The sequence below is a fragment of the Amblyomma americanum genome, chromosome 1, assembly GCF_052857255.1.
Source record: "Amblyomma americanum isolate KBUSLIRL-KWMA chromosome 1, ASM5285725v1, whole genome shotgun sequence".
NCBI classification, from domain to species: domain Eukaryota; kingdom Metazoa; phylum Arthropoda; class Arachnida; order Ixodida; family Ixodidae; genus Amblyomma; species Amblyomma americanum.
Window position 1 is genome coordinate 39,342,580 of NC_135497.1, and position 19,866 is coordinate 39,362,445.

The following is a 19,866-nucleotide window of genomic DNA, read 5'->3' on the forward strand; positions in this document are numbered from 1 at the left end:
TTACACGCACCCTCGCTCGAGTGCGCCAGCCCTATTATTGGCCAAGACTTGCCGCCACCATCCGCCGCTGCGTCCGAGGTTGCCGTCAATGCCAGCGCCGCAAGTCAACTCCCCTCAAGCCCGCGGGTTTGCTCAAACCAGTCGCACCTCCTCGCACGCCGTTTGATCAAGTGGGCATGGATCTTCTGGGTCCATTTCCTCTATCATCAACTGGCAATAAGTATATCATTGTTGCGACAGACTATGTGACACGCTATGTGCACCGCATCGTTTTACGACACGGCGCCCCGTCCTACGTAATCACCGATCGAGGAACGGCTCATGCACGAGGTATTCAACCTGAGTCACACGAGCCATCGCAATACTACTGCCTACCAACCGCAGTCAAATGGGCTCACCAAGCGACTCAACAAAACCACAGCGGATATGCTAGCAATGTACGCACACCTACAGCATAAGAGTTGGTACGAGGTCCTCCCGTATACGTGGCTTTCGCGTACAAAACGGGCGTACAAGAAACAACACACTTTCCGCCATTTCGCCTCGTTTACGTGCGTGATGTGCACACAGTGTTGGATGCCATGTTTCCGTGCGCTACCGGCGACCGGGCGATCGCGCCACACGGCGATGAATTCGTCCAACACGAGGAGGAAACGCGCCAACTCGCCCGCATGCAGATCAGGCGGCAACAGGGGACAACCGCACGCCGCTATCACCAGCGACACCGGCACGTCGAGTACCAACCTGGGTGTGGACGTGGACCGCTGTCCGAAGCCCAGGCTTGTCGGAGAATCTCATATGCCACTACTTTGGCCCCTAGAGTGCGTTGCGTCGCGTCATGGATGTGAGTTATGAAGTTCTGCCCGACGGATATGAGCAGAGTGCGCGCCGTCGACCCCAGCCTGAAGCATTCCGCGTACTCCGTATGAAGCCCTATTTCACGCACTAACCGACCGCACTTCCGCAGTTGTTTTTTTGTCCCGTTAACCTCTCAAGTTAGCTCGTAGCGCCCTGATGGTTTTCAGTTTTTTTTTTTCGGGACGGGGCAGTAATGCCACCAGGTGGCCCCAGATAGCAAAAAAAGACAAAGAGGTGAAGATATGCATGCGCGCCCTGAGGCCTTTTCTGGGAACGCTGCTGGTGACAGGTGTCTCAGTCGTTGGATCCGTGACAATATCATGCAGCAGTAAAACACGTGCATTAGACAGGGCCAGACGGCATCGCTGCAGCAAGTATCTTGGTGCTATACATCCACCAAATGTGAACACATCCTCGAAGTCCAAAAACCAAACCCGAGAGTCCTATAGGCCTCTCGCAGCTGAACCAAAATACCAGAAAGACGTTTCGCCACTCACTCCAGACACCTCCATGTCTTCAAATGTGTTCCTCGGTTTACTACTGATAATAAATATCCTAAAAGGGACGAATACGATACACCTGCCCAGCACATGCATCAGTTTAAAGTTATGGAGTCATATACCTCAGTTTAAAATTGTAGTTTTGTTATGCTCTTTCACAATTTTACCTAAACTTCCTTTTAGCTGGCAACGCATGTCCTTCCACATCAGGGCAACTCCAGTTCAATAAGCAGGCAAAAGAGCTTAACTGCGCTGCCGCAATTGAGGAGGCGTTCATGAATAAAACGTCACGCGATTACTTGCTCTTTAGGGAGAGTTTATTGACTGCATTGTGGAGGGAGGACTCTCCGAATCGGGAAGTGTGTGAGATGCACCGAAATAATGCTGGGCAATATTCCGCAATGGGGTTGGTTATCGCCAGGTGGTATTCCTCATACCATGAAAGAAAAGCCGCTGCATTAACAACAGTTCTCTTCAATTTTGTAGAGAGCGATACAGAGAACAAAGATACAAGTGTTCAGAAATAAATATGGAACAAAGTTGGTATCAGCAAACTGTACATCCTAATATCAATGGTGCGTAAACAGTCGGTGCAAGATGTTTTGAGCACTGAAGTCAAAGGGCGAAATCTATGACTTAGGCAACACTGTACGGTGCACAGATGACCGTTACCTGAAGTCGGTATGGTTGCAAAAGCGTTTCCAAATGCTTCTTATCGTCAACCTGCCAAAAGCAACAGGAAGTCACATTTTCTTAACTATGGTCATATACAGTCCATTAAAGCATCCCTGATCTCTCTCAATACGCGTAGGAATTGTGCAAACAGGAGAATGAGAAAGGGAAAATTTATGCAGCACCCGATTCCCGCTGTAACAGCCGGAGAGATGAACAATATTTAGAATAAACATTGAATAAATCCAACACACTTCAACCCTTCATGAGGCAGCAATAATAAAAAGTAACCAAAATGTTTGTTACTTGTGGTCCCTCTGCATTCTCGCAACCGGGAGTTGTCCAACGCGCGCATTCGCTGCCGAACGCTACATTTCAGTATGTTTCTCAGAAGATGGTTGAATGCTCGTGTAACACACTTGGTTTTTTCTGGCGAATGGACAAGACACGTAATGACATTAAAAAAATCAAGAACTATAGCAATACCTCTGCGAAACAAGCTTATACACATAGAGATTTGATTGTTTTGTTAACTTTGGCACAAAGACTTCTGCCATGTAAGTCTAAAGTACTTGTAGTATAACAAATTTAGTGAGGAAATCTGCATTGTACGTTCTTATCGATGGTGACTATAGTTTGCGAAGAGTGCACTCAGTGATTTTGTACAGCGTAATCCGAAAATATTAAAAAACGAAAATAGGTAATGTGAGCATAAAATTCAGCATATCAGTCAGTCCTCGTTAGAAGCGGCGTCATCCACGCGACGGACGCCCTTCTATATGCATAGATTCACGTCAAGATGCCGCACTTGACAAATGGGTTCATTGGGCTACCGGGCGCGCAGCCGATGGCGTCGGAGAACCCTTGGACGTTTCGAAAGATCTCATCGCACTCGTCGTCGCCGGCCTCAGGGAACGCACGCTCGCTGCCCAGGCAGGTTGAGTAGCACGCTGCGATGAAGAACAGTGCGGCGCTGCTGTAGCCCTCGAACCCTTCGAGAAGTTCGTCGTACCCCTCCGAGGCGGCGCTGCGTTGTCTGTACGCTTGCAGCGACACCTCGAGGGCGAGCGCGTGCTCAAGCTGACGGAGCACGGGGTAGAGATTTCCGCGTTCGCCACTCCTGTTCGCGGCGCACTGCAGCGACCTCCCGATGGAGAACCCGGCTTCCGGCGAAATGATGTAGCTGCAATTATATAGCCTAATGTACGATCAGGCAGTTCTTTTTGCGTATGTGCGAACGCACTACACACATTTGCACATTTTTTGGAATGTGTGCTTAGCTCGTTGGCCTTGTACTGTCTTACTAGCATGACCAGTTCACTGACGAACGATTGGAAAAGGCGCTGAAAGAAAAAATGACGTGCACTTTAGTCTCCTTACGTGCGGAAATGTGAAAGCTGTCGGCTGTTAATGTCCCTTGATAATGCGTGGTCAACCAATTGCGTCATCTGCTGGGCCAGCGTCGTACATTGCGAGGGGTGTTCTCAGGAGATGCTGCATGATGGCGCTACAACTGCACGCCAAGCACGGAGGAAATTTACCGGAAACGGAGGAAATTTGGTACTCGCTTGATTGCCGCATCTATAATTAACATGCTCATAATTACTGATGCAGGCCTCAGTATATATCTCGAAAAAAGTTTTAAGCACTGTGCATTCACCCCACGTGGCTTTACTCAGCTACAAATGCCGAAGTGTTCTGGCGGCGTACCAGTCTCATACGCTGGCGGCCTTTGTTCGATCTGCGCATAAATCCAATGTTCATGAAGTACCGTAAAATTATGAATGACAGTTCGTGCGGACACCTTGGTGGACAGCCTCGAGATCTGTCTACAACTGCCGCCCAAGCTACTCATGAGCTAAGAAAGGCTTTTGCCTCAAAAAGTTAACAGTGACGTTTTTATACATTTCGTTTATGTACCACTTAGAACCAAGAAAAGCATCAGCTGTTTCCTTAAAGACCTCCTAAAACATATTTGCCGTTGCTCCAACAGCTGCGCAGCATTATGAACAACTGAAAGTATGCGTATTTTGATCCGTTGAAATCATTTTGACCATAAAATGCAATCCTAATCAGCCACTTTTATGGCTTTTTAGTTTTTTTTTCTGCAGGCTGATTTTTCTGCAGCTATCTGATTCCATATTCAACCCGGTGCAAATAATGGTAAGCAGAAATAATGGGGGAACGCTGGCCTCGCGCGACAGCATGCCGGGAGACAAGAGGTGATTTTTCCCTTGGCGAAGACAAACATAACCTGGGCTCCTTCCTGGCCACCAGGGTCTACGAGGCAATGAGATCGCTGATGCGGCAGCCCGAGCGCTTACGCACCGGGGTCCTCATCATCCGTTTTCGCGGTTCCTCAAAATTTTAATTCATTATTGCGACAACCAACGCCTCTACACGTTCCTTGCCGAGGGACTGAGTAAAGCGGAGGAGCGAACTCTGCGGCGCCTGCAGACAGGAAACCTTCCCTGTCTGCCGCAATGAAACACTTTGGTCATAACAAAGGTGGAGCGAGCTGCGATATCATTCACACGGTGTGAGCACGTACTCAGAATCGTCACCTTCCCCTACCTCTACCCGAGAGACGTGGGAGACTGCCCTCCTCAACTGCTCCACACTGGAGCCCCAAGGGGCTCTGGTAAAGCGGGCGCGAGACGGGGCCTCGTCGTGCGGTGTCCCGGACTAAGGATACCGACCATGCTGCGGGGTCCTCTGACGCCCTAACTCTCTTTTCGAGCTTTAAAAAAGTTTTTCACCACCACCACCAAGCCAGTGTCCTTGGGGTCATCAAACTACTTTCCACGAAGGAAAGAAACGGATCGAAGAGGCGGCGAGAGAGAGCTGACAAACAGCAAGCAGGAAGAGAAGCGGTTTTCTGCACGTGACATTTCTTAACGAGATGATTAATTTAAACTTGCATTCATGAGCCTATTAAGACGGTATGCTGTGATAGTATCAGGGTACGTTTTTGGTGCTGTTGTTACCTTAGTAAGTAGGTGTGAAGCGTTACAACCATAGCCGATTCTTGCGTTACAAGCACTCGCCAGAGGGCTCAACAAAGTGAAAGGTCAAGGCACATAACGCGCGCGCCCGTCCGGCACGGCGACGTCACGTTATCCAAACCGATACCATTTACACTCCAACGGCGCTTGACCCCCGACGCATTCGGCGGCTTCGGTCCACTCCGACCGCACTGGTGGAAACTTGGAGCATGTCCCTATTTCGCGCCGAGTGCGTCAGCAGCCGCCGGCCCGAAAGAGCGCTTCCCCCCCCCCCCCCCTCTCCGCGGATGTGCTGTTTCGCGAATATACGACAGATGGCGCGGTGAACGTCTGCGCATGCGCTTCCAGGCACTGCCGTTGTGCCGCGCCGGAGCGGTTTGGACTGCAGGAGAGTCGAACTTGCGTCTGGCGCGGTATGACCACCTTGACGTGATTGACCAAAGTGAAAGGAACATTCTCTGAAGTGGGAATGAAAGCTTTCACTTCGCGATTCATTTTGAGCACGCGATTCTGCGGAGTTGCTTCATAGTCGGCTACCTGTCGGTGAACAGACGGCTAAGTGCCGAGGCGACGCGGTAGCCAAGGCCTCCGTGGTTCATGGCCGGCGCGGCGCTCTCGTCCAGAGAGGGAAAGGAGAATGCATACGGCAGCAGCGCCAAGTCACGGCCCGGAAGAAGAGTGAACCAGTCGGCGAACTCGATTCGCACCGAGACCGCGAGGTCGTTCGCGTCCACGTGGTCCAGGTTGACCGCCTGCCAGTTGTCCACCAACGAAGTGTTCATGTCAGGGAAGGTCGGCTCGTCCTGCTTGGGCTGCATAGTGAAGAAAGAAAGGCCGCAGAGTTGGAATTAGTTCACTACTAAGCTAGGACTATGTCTAGTGCTAGGAGGCGAGGAAAATATTTCAGACATGGTACTGGCGCGAAACACACACGCGCACAAGACAGGGTACGGGACGAGCGCAAAGTTACAGCTGATTTTATTCAACGGACACATCACATATTTGAAGGAAAAAGAATGCACTTTGATCATTCGCACCGAAAGGGCACAGCATGCGACAAGCAGTAGCACACCAAGGCCAGAACTTTGTCGTCTTATCGGGGAAGGCTACCTTCCTATTGAACAGTACAATCGAAGAATCAGTGATACATGCATCTCCTCTTTATGAAATACGCTTTCGTATCTTCACGTGCGTTTGAATCGCGACTCTAGCCCAAAACTCTAATCTCATTCAGCCGTGGCCGACAGACACTGAGGGAAAGGCAATGCTGAGCCAAATTAGATCCCTCCCTCGTTGTTAGCGATAACCCATGTTCCCGTGCACGATCGTTGAAGCAGCGTCCAGTCCGACAACTAGCCCGACAACACGTTCTACTGAGGAAAGTACTCTCAGCAGTGTTTTTTTCAGGCTCTAAAGGGGAGCATAAAGAGGAATCATAATCACCACAAAATGTGTCCTCTGTTTGGGAGATGCATTTGCCATCCACCTACAATTCACTTTACACTAGCTAGACAGTTTATCCCTAGACACTTCCTAGTACCATCCGCCCACCTGTCTCCTTGCTCTCGTCCAGGGCAACGCTGCTACTGACTCTCGGTCGCTTAACGCCGTTGCTGACTCTACGCCAACGCCAACGTGACATCTGTTGGAGGTGCTGGGTACGTTGCTCATATACCGTACGCCCCCTTCAAGCCGCAGTTCAAGTCCCTGAGAAATACCTAAGGTAGACACGCCAGTCCACCACTGCAGTCGCCGATTGCAAGGCCTATCTCCCGAATTTGGACTACTCCCTTCTAATCTACCCCGAAGGGCTCCCACAATGAATACCAACCCAGCTACAGTTCCGCCTGTCCTGCTCCACCACCAGCGTCAGCCACCGCATTTCCACGGCCAACCCCACGAGGACGCCGAAGACTGGTTGGACCAGTACGATCGGGTGGCCATCTACAATGGCTGGGGTGCTGACTGCAAGATGCGTCATGTTTATTTCGCCCTCGAAGACTACGCGAGGACCTGGTTTATCAACAATGAATCTGGCCTTCGAACGTGGGATACGTTCAAATCCGAGTTTCTCCAAGTATTCAAGGACAGCACATTACGCAAGGAGAATGCTGACCTGCTTTTGCGTGCCCGACATCAACTCCCCAACGAGAATGTGACGGTGTACGTCGAAGAAATGAAGCGACTCTTCCGACGTGCGGACCCAAGCATGTCGGAGGAGAGGAAGGTAAGCTTCCTGATGAAAGGGGTTAAGGAGCAGCTGTTCGCCGGCCTGGTTCGAAGTCCTCCAGTGACTGTAACTGACTTCATAAAGGAGGCGAGCTCCATCGGGAAGTCTCTTGATATGAGGACCGGACAGTACTACCGCCCAACAGCATCGATGCACAAAGCCACTGTGGAGGGAGGTACGATGAACTCGGCAGAATCTCTACGTGAGATAATTCGATCCATTGTGCGCGAAGAACTTGCAAAGCTCTTTCCGGCTAAGGTACAGCCTCAGGTTGCCACACTTGCTGATGTTGTTCGCGAGGAGGTGCAACAAGGTTTAAGCACGAGCACACCACTACCTCTCCCAGACCCGGTACAGCCGCAGCACCCTGATCTCAGCTACGCCGCCGCCACACGTCGTTTTATTCCGTCCCAGCCGAACCCACGTTACGATGTACCTGCCTCCGCCGCTATGCGGAGTCAACCTCTCCAGCCGAATTCTCCACAGCGCCTAGGACGACGCAGAACGGATATCTGGAGAACACCAGACAATCAGCCGCTGTGCTACCATTGCGGTGAGGCTGGACATGTTTGGCGCCGCTGCCCATACAAGGAGATGGGTCTTCGAGGATTCCCCGTCGGCTGTCCTCGTCCGACATGTGGAGAACGACCGCAGTAGATCGCGGACTACATCTCGCAAGCGGGCTCAGCACAGCGTCGCTTCTCTCGATCACCATCTCCTCGTCGCTACAGTTCTCCAGGACGAGACCTGTCTCGGAGTTCCCGTAGGGGAAACTAGATGCTGCAGCCTCTAGAGGTGCGGCTGCTCAACGACAAAATGTGCAAGATCCTCCATCGCTGCAAGACAGTTCTAGTTCACACACAACGCCGAATGCCCTAGCCGTACCGACGACTCATCAAAGTGCCTCAAGACAAGCCGATGTCCTCACGTACCCCTCCGTGGCCACGACGCCTTTCCTCAATGACGGACTCCTTCGACGCATTGCAGCCGAGACCGAATGCCTCGACATCCCCAAAGTAAGACGCTAGCAGCAGCCGACTTAGAGATTTCGGTCGATGACGCCGATTTGACCGCGCTGGTGGATACTGGCGCCGATTATTCTGTGCTCAGGGGAAAATTTGCGGCGGCACTGAAAAAGGTCACAACCGCTTGGGACGGCCAACAGATGCGTACTGCAGGGGGCCATTTGATCACGCCAACGGGAACATGCACGTCGCGGGTAACCGTGCAAGGCCAAACATTTCTGGCAACGTTCGTAGTGCTTCTTGAATGCAATACATGCCAACGATTTCGCCGAGCATCAACGCGCCGACCCGACCTCCACGACATCATTCGTTATCTTAAAGGTACCAGCAGGAGAGTTCCTAAAGCCTTCAGGCGAGCTTTGTCGTCTCTCTGCATACGAAACGGTGTTCTCTTCAAGAAGAATTTCGCCGCGAACAGTAAGAAATACTTGCTGGTCGTCCCTGTGAACCTACGCGACGAAATTCTTCGCGCCTGCCATGACGAACCAGCTTCCGGCCACCTTGGTGTTACTAGAGCACAAACTGGGATTCAAGACAAGTACTACTGGCCTCGCCTGTGCCCTGACGTTGCGCATTACGTCCGCACTTGCCGGGATTGCCAGCGCCGCAAAGTTCCGCCCGTGAAGCCAGCCGGATTCCTCAAGCCAATTCAGCCGCCTTCGCAAGTGTTTCAACAAGTCGGCATGGACTTGCTCGGGCTCTTTCCGACATCAGACTCCGCAAAAAGGTGAATAATAGTAGCCGCTGATTATCTCACATGTTATGCGGAGACAGCGTCTCTTCAAAGTAGCACTGCCACCGAAGTATCCCAGTTCTTTGTTACTCAAATCGTTTTACGTCATGGTGCTCCACAAGTTTTAATTACGGACAGAGGGGCTGCCTTTTGCTCTTAGCTCCTGCACCATATTCTAATTTTCAGTCACACCAGTCACCGTCGAACGACTTCTTATCATCCCCAAGCTAACAGACTGACGGAACGCCTAAACAAGACGCTTGCGGACATGCTTTCAATGTACGTGGACGTAGAACATAAAACCTGGGACGACGTCCTACCCTACGTCACGTTCGCATACAATACAGCCGTGCAGGAAACAACCAACATGACACCATTTGGCCTAGTTTATGGACGTCAGGTCAAGACAACACTCGATGCCATGCTGCCTCATGTCGACGATCATCCAAATGACGACGTGGCGTCTTTCTTACAACGCGCCGAAGCTGCCCGCCAACTCGCAGGAGTTCGAATTCAGGACCAACAGGGCCAGGACGCACAACGCTACCACCTACGGAGGCGGCATGTGGAATACCACCCACGTGACCTTGTCTGCGTTTGGTCTCCAATCTGTCCGACGACGCGGACTGAGTGAAAAGCTCTTGCGCCGCTACTTCTGTCCTTACCGAATTGTGCGACGCCTTGGAGCCCTCAATTATGAAGTCTTCCCTCAAGGGAGTCAACAATCTAGACGCCACCACCGGCCCGAAGTGGTCCACGTGGTTCGCCTGAAGCCCTACTACGCAAGGACACCACCCTAGCTCTTCTCGAGACTCCTTGCTTTCTTCTCAGTATCGGGTCGATGCTTTCGGAGGAGGGGGCTAATCACGCCAGCGCTCGGGAAGACGAACGCGCCGATCAGGAAGAGAGCGAAGTGTTGAGGAAGCGCTCTCGTCCAGGGCTACGCCGCTACTGACTCTCGGTCGCTTAACGCCGTTGCTGACTGTACGCCAACGCCAACGTGACAATATGTATCTTGTCTTGAAGTACACTGCATTACCTCATGGGGCCATCCGTGGTCTTCCATTGCAAGCACTCTGTTTTCTTTATGTATTACAGAGGGAGGTGCAATCATATATCAATAATGAAAAACATTGCAATAGACAGACTTCTGGGTTAAAGGAGCTGCGCTTCGTCGAGGACGTTGGCAGCATTTCTGTCACCCCACCTTCAGTCGAAGCGCCGCAAAGTTAACAGGAAGGTTGTAAAGAAGCCTACCGGCGGCAATGTTTTAGGTCTGAACGCCACTCTTCTTTCCCAAAGCGCTGCCGCGGTGGCTCAGTGGTTACGGTGCTCGGGTGCTGACCTGGAGGACGCGGGTTCGATCCCAGCCGTGACGGCCATTTCGATGGGGACGAAATGGTAGAGGCCCATGTACTGTTCGATGTCGTTGACCGTTAAATAACTCCAGGCGGTCGAAATTACCCAGAGCCTTCCACTATGGCGTCCTTCATAGCCTGAGCCGCATTGGCGCGTTAAACACCATGCAACTATAATATTAAATAGATCATTCACAATACGAGGCATCAAGTACTCCGCCAAAATAGCTCGCACGGCATTAGTTTGAACCGCTAACGACAACACCGTTCCGTTTCCACCTCTATCTCCCTCCTGGCTCAGCGCTTAGTGGTTTTTCAGCAAGCCCCAATGCGGTGGCGCTGCTTATCTCGTGTGTAAAAGATGTCGGCGATCTTTGTCCTCCAAGTTGTTCGTACGGCAGCGGAAGCTACGAGGGTCCTGGATTTCGAGGCACTGTCGGGCGCCTTGCAGCCACGAATGAACACGGCACTAAAGAACCGTTCATCACCACGCTCGTAGTCGAGCCTCGAATGCACATTAAAGGGCTATTTTCATTGGATGAGGATGCAGTAGGGACGTCATAGAGGCCCGGTGTCCTAAAAGAAGATCCCTGGAGGAACGCAAATGTGAATGCACCCAAATCCATTATATTGCATTGCACGCTGGCGTTAACGACTCCGGTAAACCCATTCAAAATGTTATCCGCCCAAGGTATAACAAAGAACTAAAATTAAATCCAACTGCACAGAATGGCCGCGGCCTCTTTAGGCCCCTGTGCATAAGCGACCTCATTCAGTGCCTTGAACGTTCCAAAGTCAAATTTAAAAAGCGCTCAAGAATAATCCTTCAATCTACCCCTTTGCTGGAAGGTGAGAAAAAATTTTGATTATCTCCCTCCCGTCTAACCTTGAGCGACCGCTGGTCGAAGCGCGGGTCGAAGTACCCAAGGACGACGTCAGAGCTGTTCCACTCCTGGACGACTATGCGGAGAGGGTCCCACAGTCGCCAATGCTCGAGACGGTCAGCGAAGACCTTGCGGGTGTCCACGACCAGAAGCTGCGCGCTGCGCTTAGCGCTGCCAGAGAGGACTTCATCGTAGTATGCGCCGAAGACCTCTCTGCCGCTCAGCAGGTAAACCTTGCTCAGGCAGAGGGCGCCGTGGTACAGTTCAGCTCTCATTTTGCTGCGTCAAAATCATGCGCACGCCGAAAATTAGCGGCAGTGTACGAAGTAGAACGCACTTTTATTCCGTGAGTCTGCATCCGGCAAACTTTTGTCCATGGCTGTGCTCATACATTCCTTTCTTACCACTCTAAGGTGATGATTAACCTACCAATTTTGATTGCTGTTGTTGTAAATCATTTGTAAGTATGTGTATGAAATATTTAAGGCACACAATTCCCTGTCAAGCAGCACTACTTTCGGCTTCCTGTCAATAGAGTCCTATGTATGGATGTGAAAAACAAACACTTGACAAGTCTCTCTGATTTACACAATAGCTAAGACTTTGAACACGTTTTCTTTCAGTCTGTCCTTATTTAAACTTCAGGTTATAAGCATCATCCATCCGAACGGATGCCGAGACAGCACGATACCGTCTAACGAGATTTGAAGGTGATCACTTGAGGCTAACTTGGAACGATCAAGCTGCTGCTCTAACAGTGTTTTTTTTCCGCAAAGACACCGCAACGAATAATTGAGGTTAGCTAGCCGAAGGATTCTATTCAGCCGCGTCACGTTTTTCCCGCAATGAGTGGATGTCAAACGTCCGTCTTAGGTGGAACGAACGTTAACTTTCAGTTCACGCTAGGCTCGATAGCCCGTCCCCTCACCTGGTGTGGAAGTTGAGCAGTAGCTTCTGGTTGGCGAAGAGCGCCGCCGTCTGCACGATGCACCAGGAGAAGAAAAGGTGCATCTGGTCCTCCCCGTGTAGCCTCCAAAGACCCATGAACGCCCGCACGAATCTTGGTTTCTCCGACACGAAGGCGACGTCTCGCTCTGAGTTTCCCAAGTAGTAGTCCAGCTCCTGAAGCCAGCGTTGCTTCGTGAGCCCTGGCACCATTCGGAACATGAATGCAGTGTCCAGACCCCTGTCAAATAGTTGCGTGCTCTCGAAAGCATCTCCCAGCGGATTTAGGTGGGTTTCGACGAGCTGTTTCGTGATTGTGAAGGTCACGGTGGTGTTGTCCTTCTTGCCGTTATCGTGTTCACGGTTAGCTAGAAACTCCCGCCTGCGTAGAATATGCGGCCGTCAGACGTGCCAGAACAGCTTCCATTCACAAAAGTTTTCCCAGCAAGTCGCTTACCTGAGCTCCTCAAAGTACACCTTCGCTTCGTGGTCACTGCCCTCCAAGCCCTTGTGCTTGAGGAGAATGCGCTCAAAATCACTCAGCGGCTCCAGTGCAACCGTGGTGACGTTCGGGTCCTGTTGCAGCATGACGTGGAGCAGTGGACTCCAGTGCAGCCTGATGGACGCGTGAAACCACGTGCTAAGCAGGTCCGACCTGTTGGAGTCCTTAGGCAGGCGGGGCCACATAATGCCCGCGTCCAACAGGGCTCTCTTGACCTGCGATTGCGGTGAGAACGGGAAGGATCTCCCTTAAAAGTGTGGTTTGAAAAGATCGAATGATGTTTGGCTTGTGAATCACCTCACTGGCATCCTTACGGCAGTCTCAAAAGGCGGACGGAAGGGAAGTATATCAAACTCTTCTGGGGCGGCTAAACCTTGACATAGACTTGACATAGACTAATCAACACCTAAGGAGAAAGGTAAAATATAGCCATGAGCAGACTCCAGCTAGTTATAGCCACGCGAGGTTTTTGTATAATGAAGGAGCAACGAACGAACAAGGAAATTCATTATCTTCACAAAACTACACGGCACCTCAAGATTTCGGGATAAAAATACTACCCTCTAAACAGAAAGGAGTAAAGAGGGAGTAAGCTGTCTTCTAGAGCCCTCAATTTTATGAAAGGTAGTGTGCTTGAGGACAGCTTACTACCTCTTTACTCCTATGTAGGCGTACTCGTGTTGAGAGTATTATGGACCAATAGAAAAGAAATAAATGTACTCTATGTCTAGTCTGCGGTACTCGGGTAGGGAGCGCGCATCTAATTGAGTAATGGTGTCGTGCACGTTCGGAATATTCCCCTGAAACAAAAGAAACTATGTATGACCAGCGTTGCTGCGCACCTCTTGCATCGCTCTACGCCCAGATTGCAAGGGAAGGCAAGCGTAGTAGTTTGCGGCAGAAAGTTAGGTTGGCGAATGAGATTAAGTTGTTTGCGGGGATACGCTGACCGCCGCTGGCAAAGGACAGGATTAACTGGAGGCACATCGCAGAGGTCTTTGCCCTGCAGTGGGCGTAGTCAGGCTGACGGTAATGATGATGAGCAGCAAAATCTCGTCCGCCCAAGAAAGCCTCGTACATGCAAGCAGCTCACCTTTCTCAGCTCGTCGGCTCTGCCCTGAAGCACGTCGTCGCAGCTGCGGTAGAAGGCGGCTGCCCTCTGCAGCGGCGCCTGGCCCGTGGAGGGCACAGGCACCGAGAGCAGCAGGGACGACAGCTTACGCACCACTCCGAGGAAAGCCTCCTCGCGCACGGAGAGCCGATTGCGGCGCCGCCAGCCGTCGCACACGAAATGCGTGAAGCTCTCGCACGGGTTGAGCGAGGTGTTCAGCGTATTTCGAAGACGGCGTGCGTACTCGAGGCACCGCTTGGTACGACACACGCGCATGGTGTCGTGCCACTGAGAGACTTTCGGCCGGGTGAAGAGTACCAGCAGGAAGAGGGACGCGACAAGCACCGCTACCAGGACGACCACGCCGAAGATGGCCACCACCGGCGGCTGGCTTACGAAGAGCGCCTGCGGTGACATTGTTCGCGTCGTGGGAGGGCCTTCTGAACAAAGCATACGCGTCCTGCCACTCTCTTGTTTGGAGGGTTGTGCTCATTTGTGCAGAGGCTCCTGGGAGAGCTTGCAATTTCCGGCAGATAAAGCAAGGCTAACCCCACCTGTAGCATTCAACACCTCAACCAACCCTCAACCTCAAGCTTTTGTACGCCCAGAGGCTCCTAACTGCCCTCACACTTTGCGATGACCCACGTGGAACACGTGCTTTGCAAAGTCTGTCGAGCCTTTTAGGCAAGCTCTTGGCTTGCTCTATTGTAATTTCCTCAGCAGGCCCCTATACTAAAATGTTCGCCTTCCGTTTCAAGGCTTAGTCTCCGGCGGCGAGAGCATCACACTGGGGCCAACATGAGAGGGAAGGCGACGTTGACACTAAGAGTAGACAGCTGGGCTAGTTTGTTTGCATTATTATGGAACATGGTACCAATTGTGCAATACATTTCAGCTGATGTCCGGCGTTCGTGTTGTCTTTCTTCCCCCTTTGTCCTTGTTTTTCGCGCTGGTACCATGCTGCCTAATGACGTTGGCATATTAAAGTCACCAATTGGACGAACTGGTTACCAATTTATTCAAGCTATTTTTACCTATGATACCTAGCCACCGCGTTTTCAGGAGTAAAATAAAATTTATTCACTCTTTATTCGCAGTTCACTAACAGTTACCTCCCCTGAAACAGAATGCAACAATGCTGTAATTACAGCGCGCTATTTTTGTTCAGCAAGGTCTCCAAGCAACGTAGACAGTGTAATGAACAGTGCACTGCGCAGTCATCGCTAAGCCTCTGATAGCGGCCTAGCCTAAGATGTCACCTTGACGCCTCTGTTGCCGGAGTAGCCCTGCGTTGTGCTGGACACGAACTGCGGTGTTCTCGCCACGCTCCTCGTTGCCTCCAAGTACGCCGGGTGTATGCTTTGCCGACGGCTAGCCTGGTGAAGCGGCGAGTCCGACCTGGTAGACTTTGAGGACACCAGCGATTGTGCCGACTGGCCCTCGCTGCTACTGGAGCGGGATCTCGGGAATATCGGTGGGATTCTCACACGAATGGGCTCGAACTTGTGAGATTGGTGCCGGCGTCGACCACATCTCCGCTCGGGTGAGTCGCCTGTTAAGGTCGTTGAGATGCGTCGAGGCGAGTGTCTTCCGTAACTCGGCATGGACGCCCTGCTGTGTTCGGGAGTTCCGCGCAGACTGAATGAGGTGGAAGACAATGACCTGCCGGATAGGGATGCTCTCCCTTGGGGTTTGTCACCTTCGCACAGTGCACGCTTGTCCCGAAGATACTCTCGCAGGCAGCTTTTTTGTGACGAGTGCTTCGAGCCAGACAGACTGCCGGTAGGCCGAAAAATCATCTTGTTTGCTTTGGGTTCACGCGCAGTGTCTTTGCCGGAACAATGGCCAGACATTGCTGGATAAAATGAGGTCGGAAACGAGCGGCTGGATTTTACATCTCTACAAATGGCGTCACTTGCAGTACTTGTGCCCGGACGTTCAGAAGGATCGCGTCGATTGTTAAATTCTTGCATTTGCTGGTCGCGCTCTGAGAAGGATGGCCGCCGATTGCCACCTATCACGAGTGACGTCAAACTTGAAGACGCTGAGCTAGCCCCGGGTGAAGCTCGACCCTTACGCCGGGGTCCACCTCCGATTCGTCGTTCTGATGCAGCCGAATCCTCAAAAGTCGTCGCTGGCGGGGTCCCTGACTCTGGGCGGGCGTTGTTTGACATCTGCGTTCCGCTTGACTGGAAATATTTTCCGGCAAGGTATTTGCTCTCTCCGGCAAAACGTGGTATCGTTATTCTTAAAACCTGCAAATGTGTAAAAAGCAAGAAACCAATTCTTTCAGAAAGCCTGCATGGTTAATGAATTTATTTCATTCTGGCAAAGTAGACACTAAAAAACTTGAAAGGTTTTTTCACGCAGTGTAAACGATTATCGAGCAGTTTCCTCCGTGCCAGAGCTAGCAGACAGACCGCTACGACATAGACGAACACGTAAAGAGACAGACAAGTCTCAAGCGTTAATTTAAAAAGGAGAATTATGAAAACAAACGAAGAGGCCCGCTTGAAAAGATATGCCAGCAAGACCTGTTGTCGAGGAGCTGGTTCGTGATAGTAAAACAGACATATCAGCGCTACATGGACAACCAGTAAATACCTACAGCTTTCTGTGTAACTTTGAGGTCTATAACACATGAAACAATTAACAAAGCAGTAACCTCTATTAACATGCCTTTTCTTCACTATTGTCATTTAATTTTGTGTTCCTAACGCATCGCCTAAGGTAATGTGTAGCAGTGTTCTATGCCTTAATTTGCTGTTTTATTTAGTTCTGGTTTCCAACCATGAATGAACTATTCTAAGAAGAGTGTTAAAACAGCTTCCCAATGACATTAAAACTCCCAATGACGTTATGAGGGCGTTCAGGACGTCCACAGGACGTCGACGGGAGCTCCAGTGCACATTTGGAGAGAACACAAACCTTCAAGTCAGGGGTGCGCTGTCCCGATGGAGGCGTCGCAGTGGGGTATGATTCGAGTTGCTTGACGATTTCTGGAGCCCGCATACCCCGGACTCCATCGTTCATCACTTTGCGCCCATGAGTTCTCGGTAGCAGTGTGGATGGCCCGGGGCGCGGACTTCCCAGAGCTGTCGGGTGAGCATTCTTTTTGAGAAAGCTGCTGATGCTGCTGTGGTCCTTTGATGGCCGTCCTTGAACACCGTGCTGATAAGAGTCGGGTTGCAGTTCTGTCGATGATTGCCGAGGGCTGGTCGCTATCTTCGGGAGGTCGAATTGGGGTTTCAGTTGAATTGGCTTTCGTTCAGCTCTCAAGGAGCCTGCGTTCGCATGCATCACAAGCTCCTTCATGTCTACCATGGTGAAAGCATCACAACATAACACAAACTGGCAAACTGTTGAAGGGAACTCTCAGCATGGTGTCTATAGCGGACTGAGGCTGAGGAGGCATGAATTTTCTTAAATACATCGACGTTTGAGCTTGTTACTCACCCATAAGAATACGCCGCAGTGGGGCGATTGACCTTGCTTGGATAATATATTTCAAATGACCGAATCCTCATCCAATACCCAAATGCACAACTGCTGCACAAGAGTGGACTTCTATATAGTACACATCGCCGGCGTGCGGGAAACCTACCATCCCTCATTCCCACATGCGCGCGCCCTTGATGGCGCGTAGTGCTTATCTGCACTGGTTTCTATCTCCGCTTATCTTGCGCATGTTCCATCCATTTTCCAGGCACTTTTATAAAACCCACTCAGAAGAAGACACCATCCACGCCTTTTTCACAGCAAAGCTTTCCTTTGGTTCTAAGAAAGCTTTATGCGCCGACAAAAAAGCAATACCAACATCGTCATTGAAGTACGGCCATCGTGGCCAACATGAGTCCTGTCCACTCGTGCTCAAGTGCACAGCACAATAGCCACTGACAGCCCCGACGGGTCGTCTACAGCCATAAGAAGCATCAGAATACTACATGGACCGTGACGCAAATTATATAAGGGAATAAAGGGAATTTTTACGGAAAGAGCACTGAAGCTAGCTTTTCTCTAAATTTGGACACACCTGATAAATCCTGATAGTTACTCAACATTTTTTAAGCCAGTCACCTTCATGTGGTGCGATACTGTTCCTATAGCTGCATTTTAGGATGTATAAGCCACGATCGAGACCAGCTATAGAAGACAACGATAAGGTAAATGTCTTGAAATTCCATGCCTGTAATACATCTGTATGCATATCTCATGAAAGAAGTTTTCGTCTCCAAGCGAAAAATATTTTTGAGCAGTTTACCCTTATCTTTCCGCTGAATGGAGAGCGAACCTTGTAGGCATCAAAGCTGATGGGAACTACTCGAAGCACTTTCCAGTCGACTAGCACATACCTTGGCCGTCCGTGGGCGACTCCTGCTGAGGGCTCTCCTCGGTGCTCTCACTGTCCGAGGGCGTGTGCTCCTCGGCGTCTTCGACGGCCTCGACGGGGCCGTTGGCACCAGTGGGCCCAAGACGTACTCGCACGGTGGCGCTTACTGGTGTGTCGCGAGGGTTCGGACTTGCGGCATCCATCGGTCCGGTCCTGGAGCCCGGCTTCTTGTCGACCTCCCCAGCAGGAGACGCCGTTGCAGCGGGGCTGTCGGAGGGATGTTCCTTGACGAAGGCCTCGCAGGTATCGCTCGGTGAGGCGGAGTCCTTCTTCGAAGCCATCACACGTCCGGCGCGTACGGTGTCTTTCTTCTTCTTCGGAAGCGTTAAGCGCCACCTCATCGCTTGCAGAAGAACGAGCTCCACGTGGACATCTTCTTCACTGCCTGAACGCTTAGTAGCCTCCCATCTGAGCTCCGTTCTAGTGTTCCGTTCTAGTGCTCCGTTCTGGTACTCCGCCTCATAAAATGTGGATCACCAGGGATAGGAATGTCTGATTCTCTATTGCTCACATCCACACTCGCTAAAGGACACGCTGTGCTTTTCCTATTTTTACTGTTTGGATGATCTGAAACAGGCGCCATAATCGTAATCGTCATCAGCCTTATTACACCCACTACAGAACAAAGGCATTTCCTATATCTGTCCAGTTAACCTTGCCCTGTGCCTGCTGCGGCCACCCTATCCCTACGAACTTCTTAAATGTTTCTGATAGACATTACGGACCCTATTCGTCGCAGGCGCATGCCACGGGGTCCGCCCATCTGTTTTGCATATGGCCGCGCTGGCGCACACAGATGCCGCTGATTTATTCAAAACATGCGGTTTATGGACAGTGAAGGAAAAGTAGATTTTAAGCGAGTTGAAGTAACGAAGCGAAGCTTATCTGATTGGTGGCTAAAATCAAGACAAGAGCAAAATTTCACAAGTCATGGCTAGGTGGCTTGAACCTACCTGCATCCGTTCGAATGGATGATGCTTATAACCTGAAGTTTAAATAAGGACAGACTGAAAGAAAACACGTTCAAAGTCGAAGCAATTGAGTAAATCTGAGAGAATTATCAAACGTTTGTTTTTTAGATCCATACATAGAACTCTAGAGACATGAAGCCGAAAGTAGTGCAGCTTGACAGGGAATTGTGTGCCTCATATATTGCATACGCATACCTAAAAATGATTTACAATAACACCAATCAAAATTGGTAGGTTAATCATCATTTTAGAGTGGTAATAAAAGAATGCATGGGCCTGTACAGCCATGGACAAAAGTTTGCCGGATGCAGACCCACAGAATAAACGTGCGTTTAACTGCGTACAATACCGCTAAATTTCGGCGTGCGCATAGTTTTGACGCCGCAAAACGAGAGCTGAACTCTACCACGGCGCCCTCTGCCTGAGCAAGGTTTACCTGCTGAGCGGCACCGAGGTCTTCGGCGCATACTACGATGAAGTCCTCTCTGGCAGCGCTAAGCGCAGCGCGCAGCTTCTGGTCGTGGACACCCGCAAGGTCTTCGCTGACCGTCTCGAGCATTGGCGACTGTGGGACCCTCTCCGCATAGTCGTTCAGGACTGGAACAGCTCTGACGTCGTCCTTGGGTACTTCGACCCGCGCTTCGACCAGCGATCGCTCAAGGTTAGACGGGAGGAAAATAAC

At 51.0% G+C, this 19,866-nt stretch overlaps 1 protein-coding gene across 1 annotated transcript; it reads right to left on the minus strand.

The window, feature by feature from the left end:
* Positions 1–1,598: 1,598 nt before the first annotated feature.
* On the minus strand, positions 1,599–19,546 carry LOC144112669 (uncharacterized). Its single transcript, XM_077645481.1, has 9 exons — positions 18,176–19,546; positions 16,752–17,107; positions 15,083–16,078; positions 13,806–14,228; positions 12,668–12,927; positions 12,194–12,592; positions 11,268–11,544; positions 5,573–5,847; positions 1,599–3,213 (listed from the first exon to the last, which is right to left on the minus strand). Exons 1-9 carry the CDS (start codon positions 18,552–18,554, stop codon positions 2,820–2,822), a joined length of 3,759 nt encoding a protein of 1,252 aa, XP_077501607.1. The 5' UTR covers positions 18,555–19,546; the 3' UTR covers positions 1,599–2,819.
* Positions 19,547–19,866: the final 320 nt, after the last annotated feature.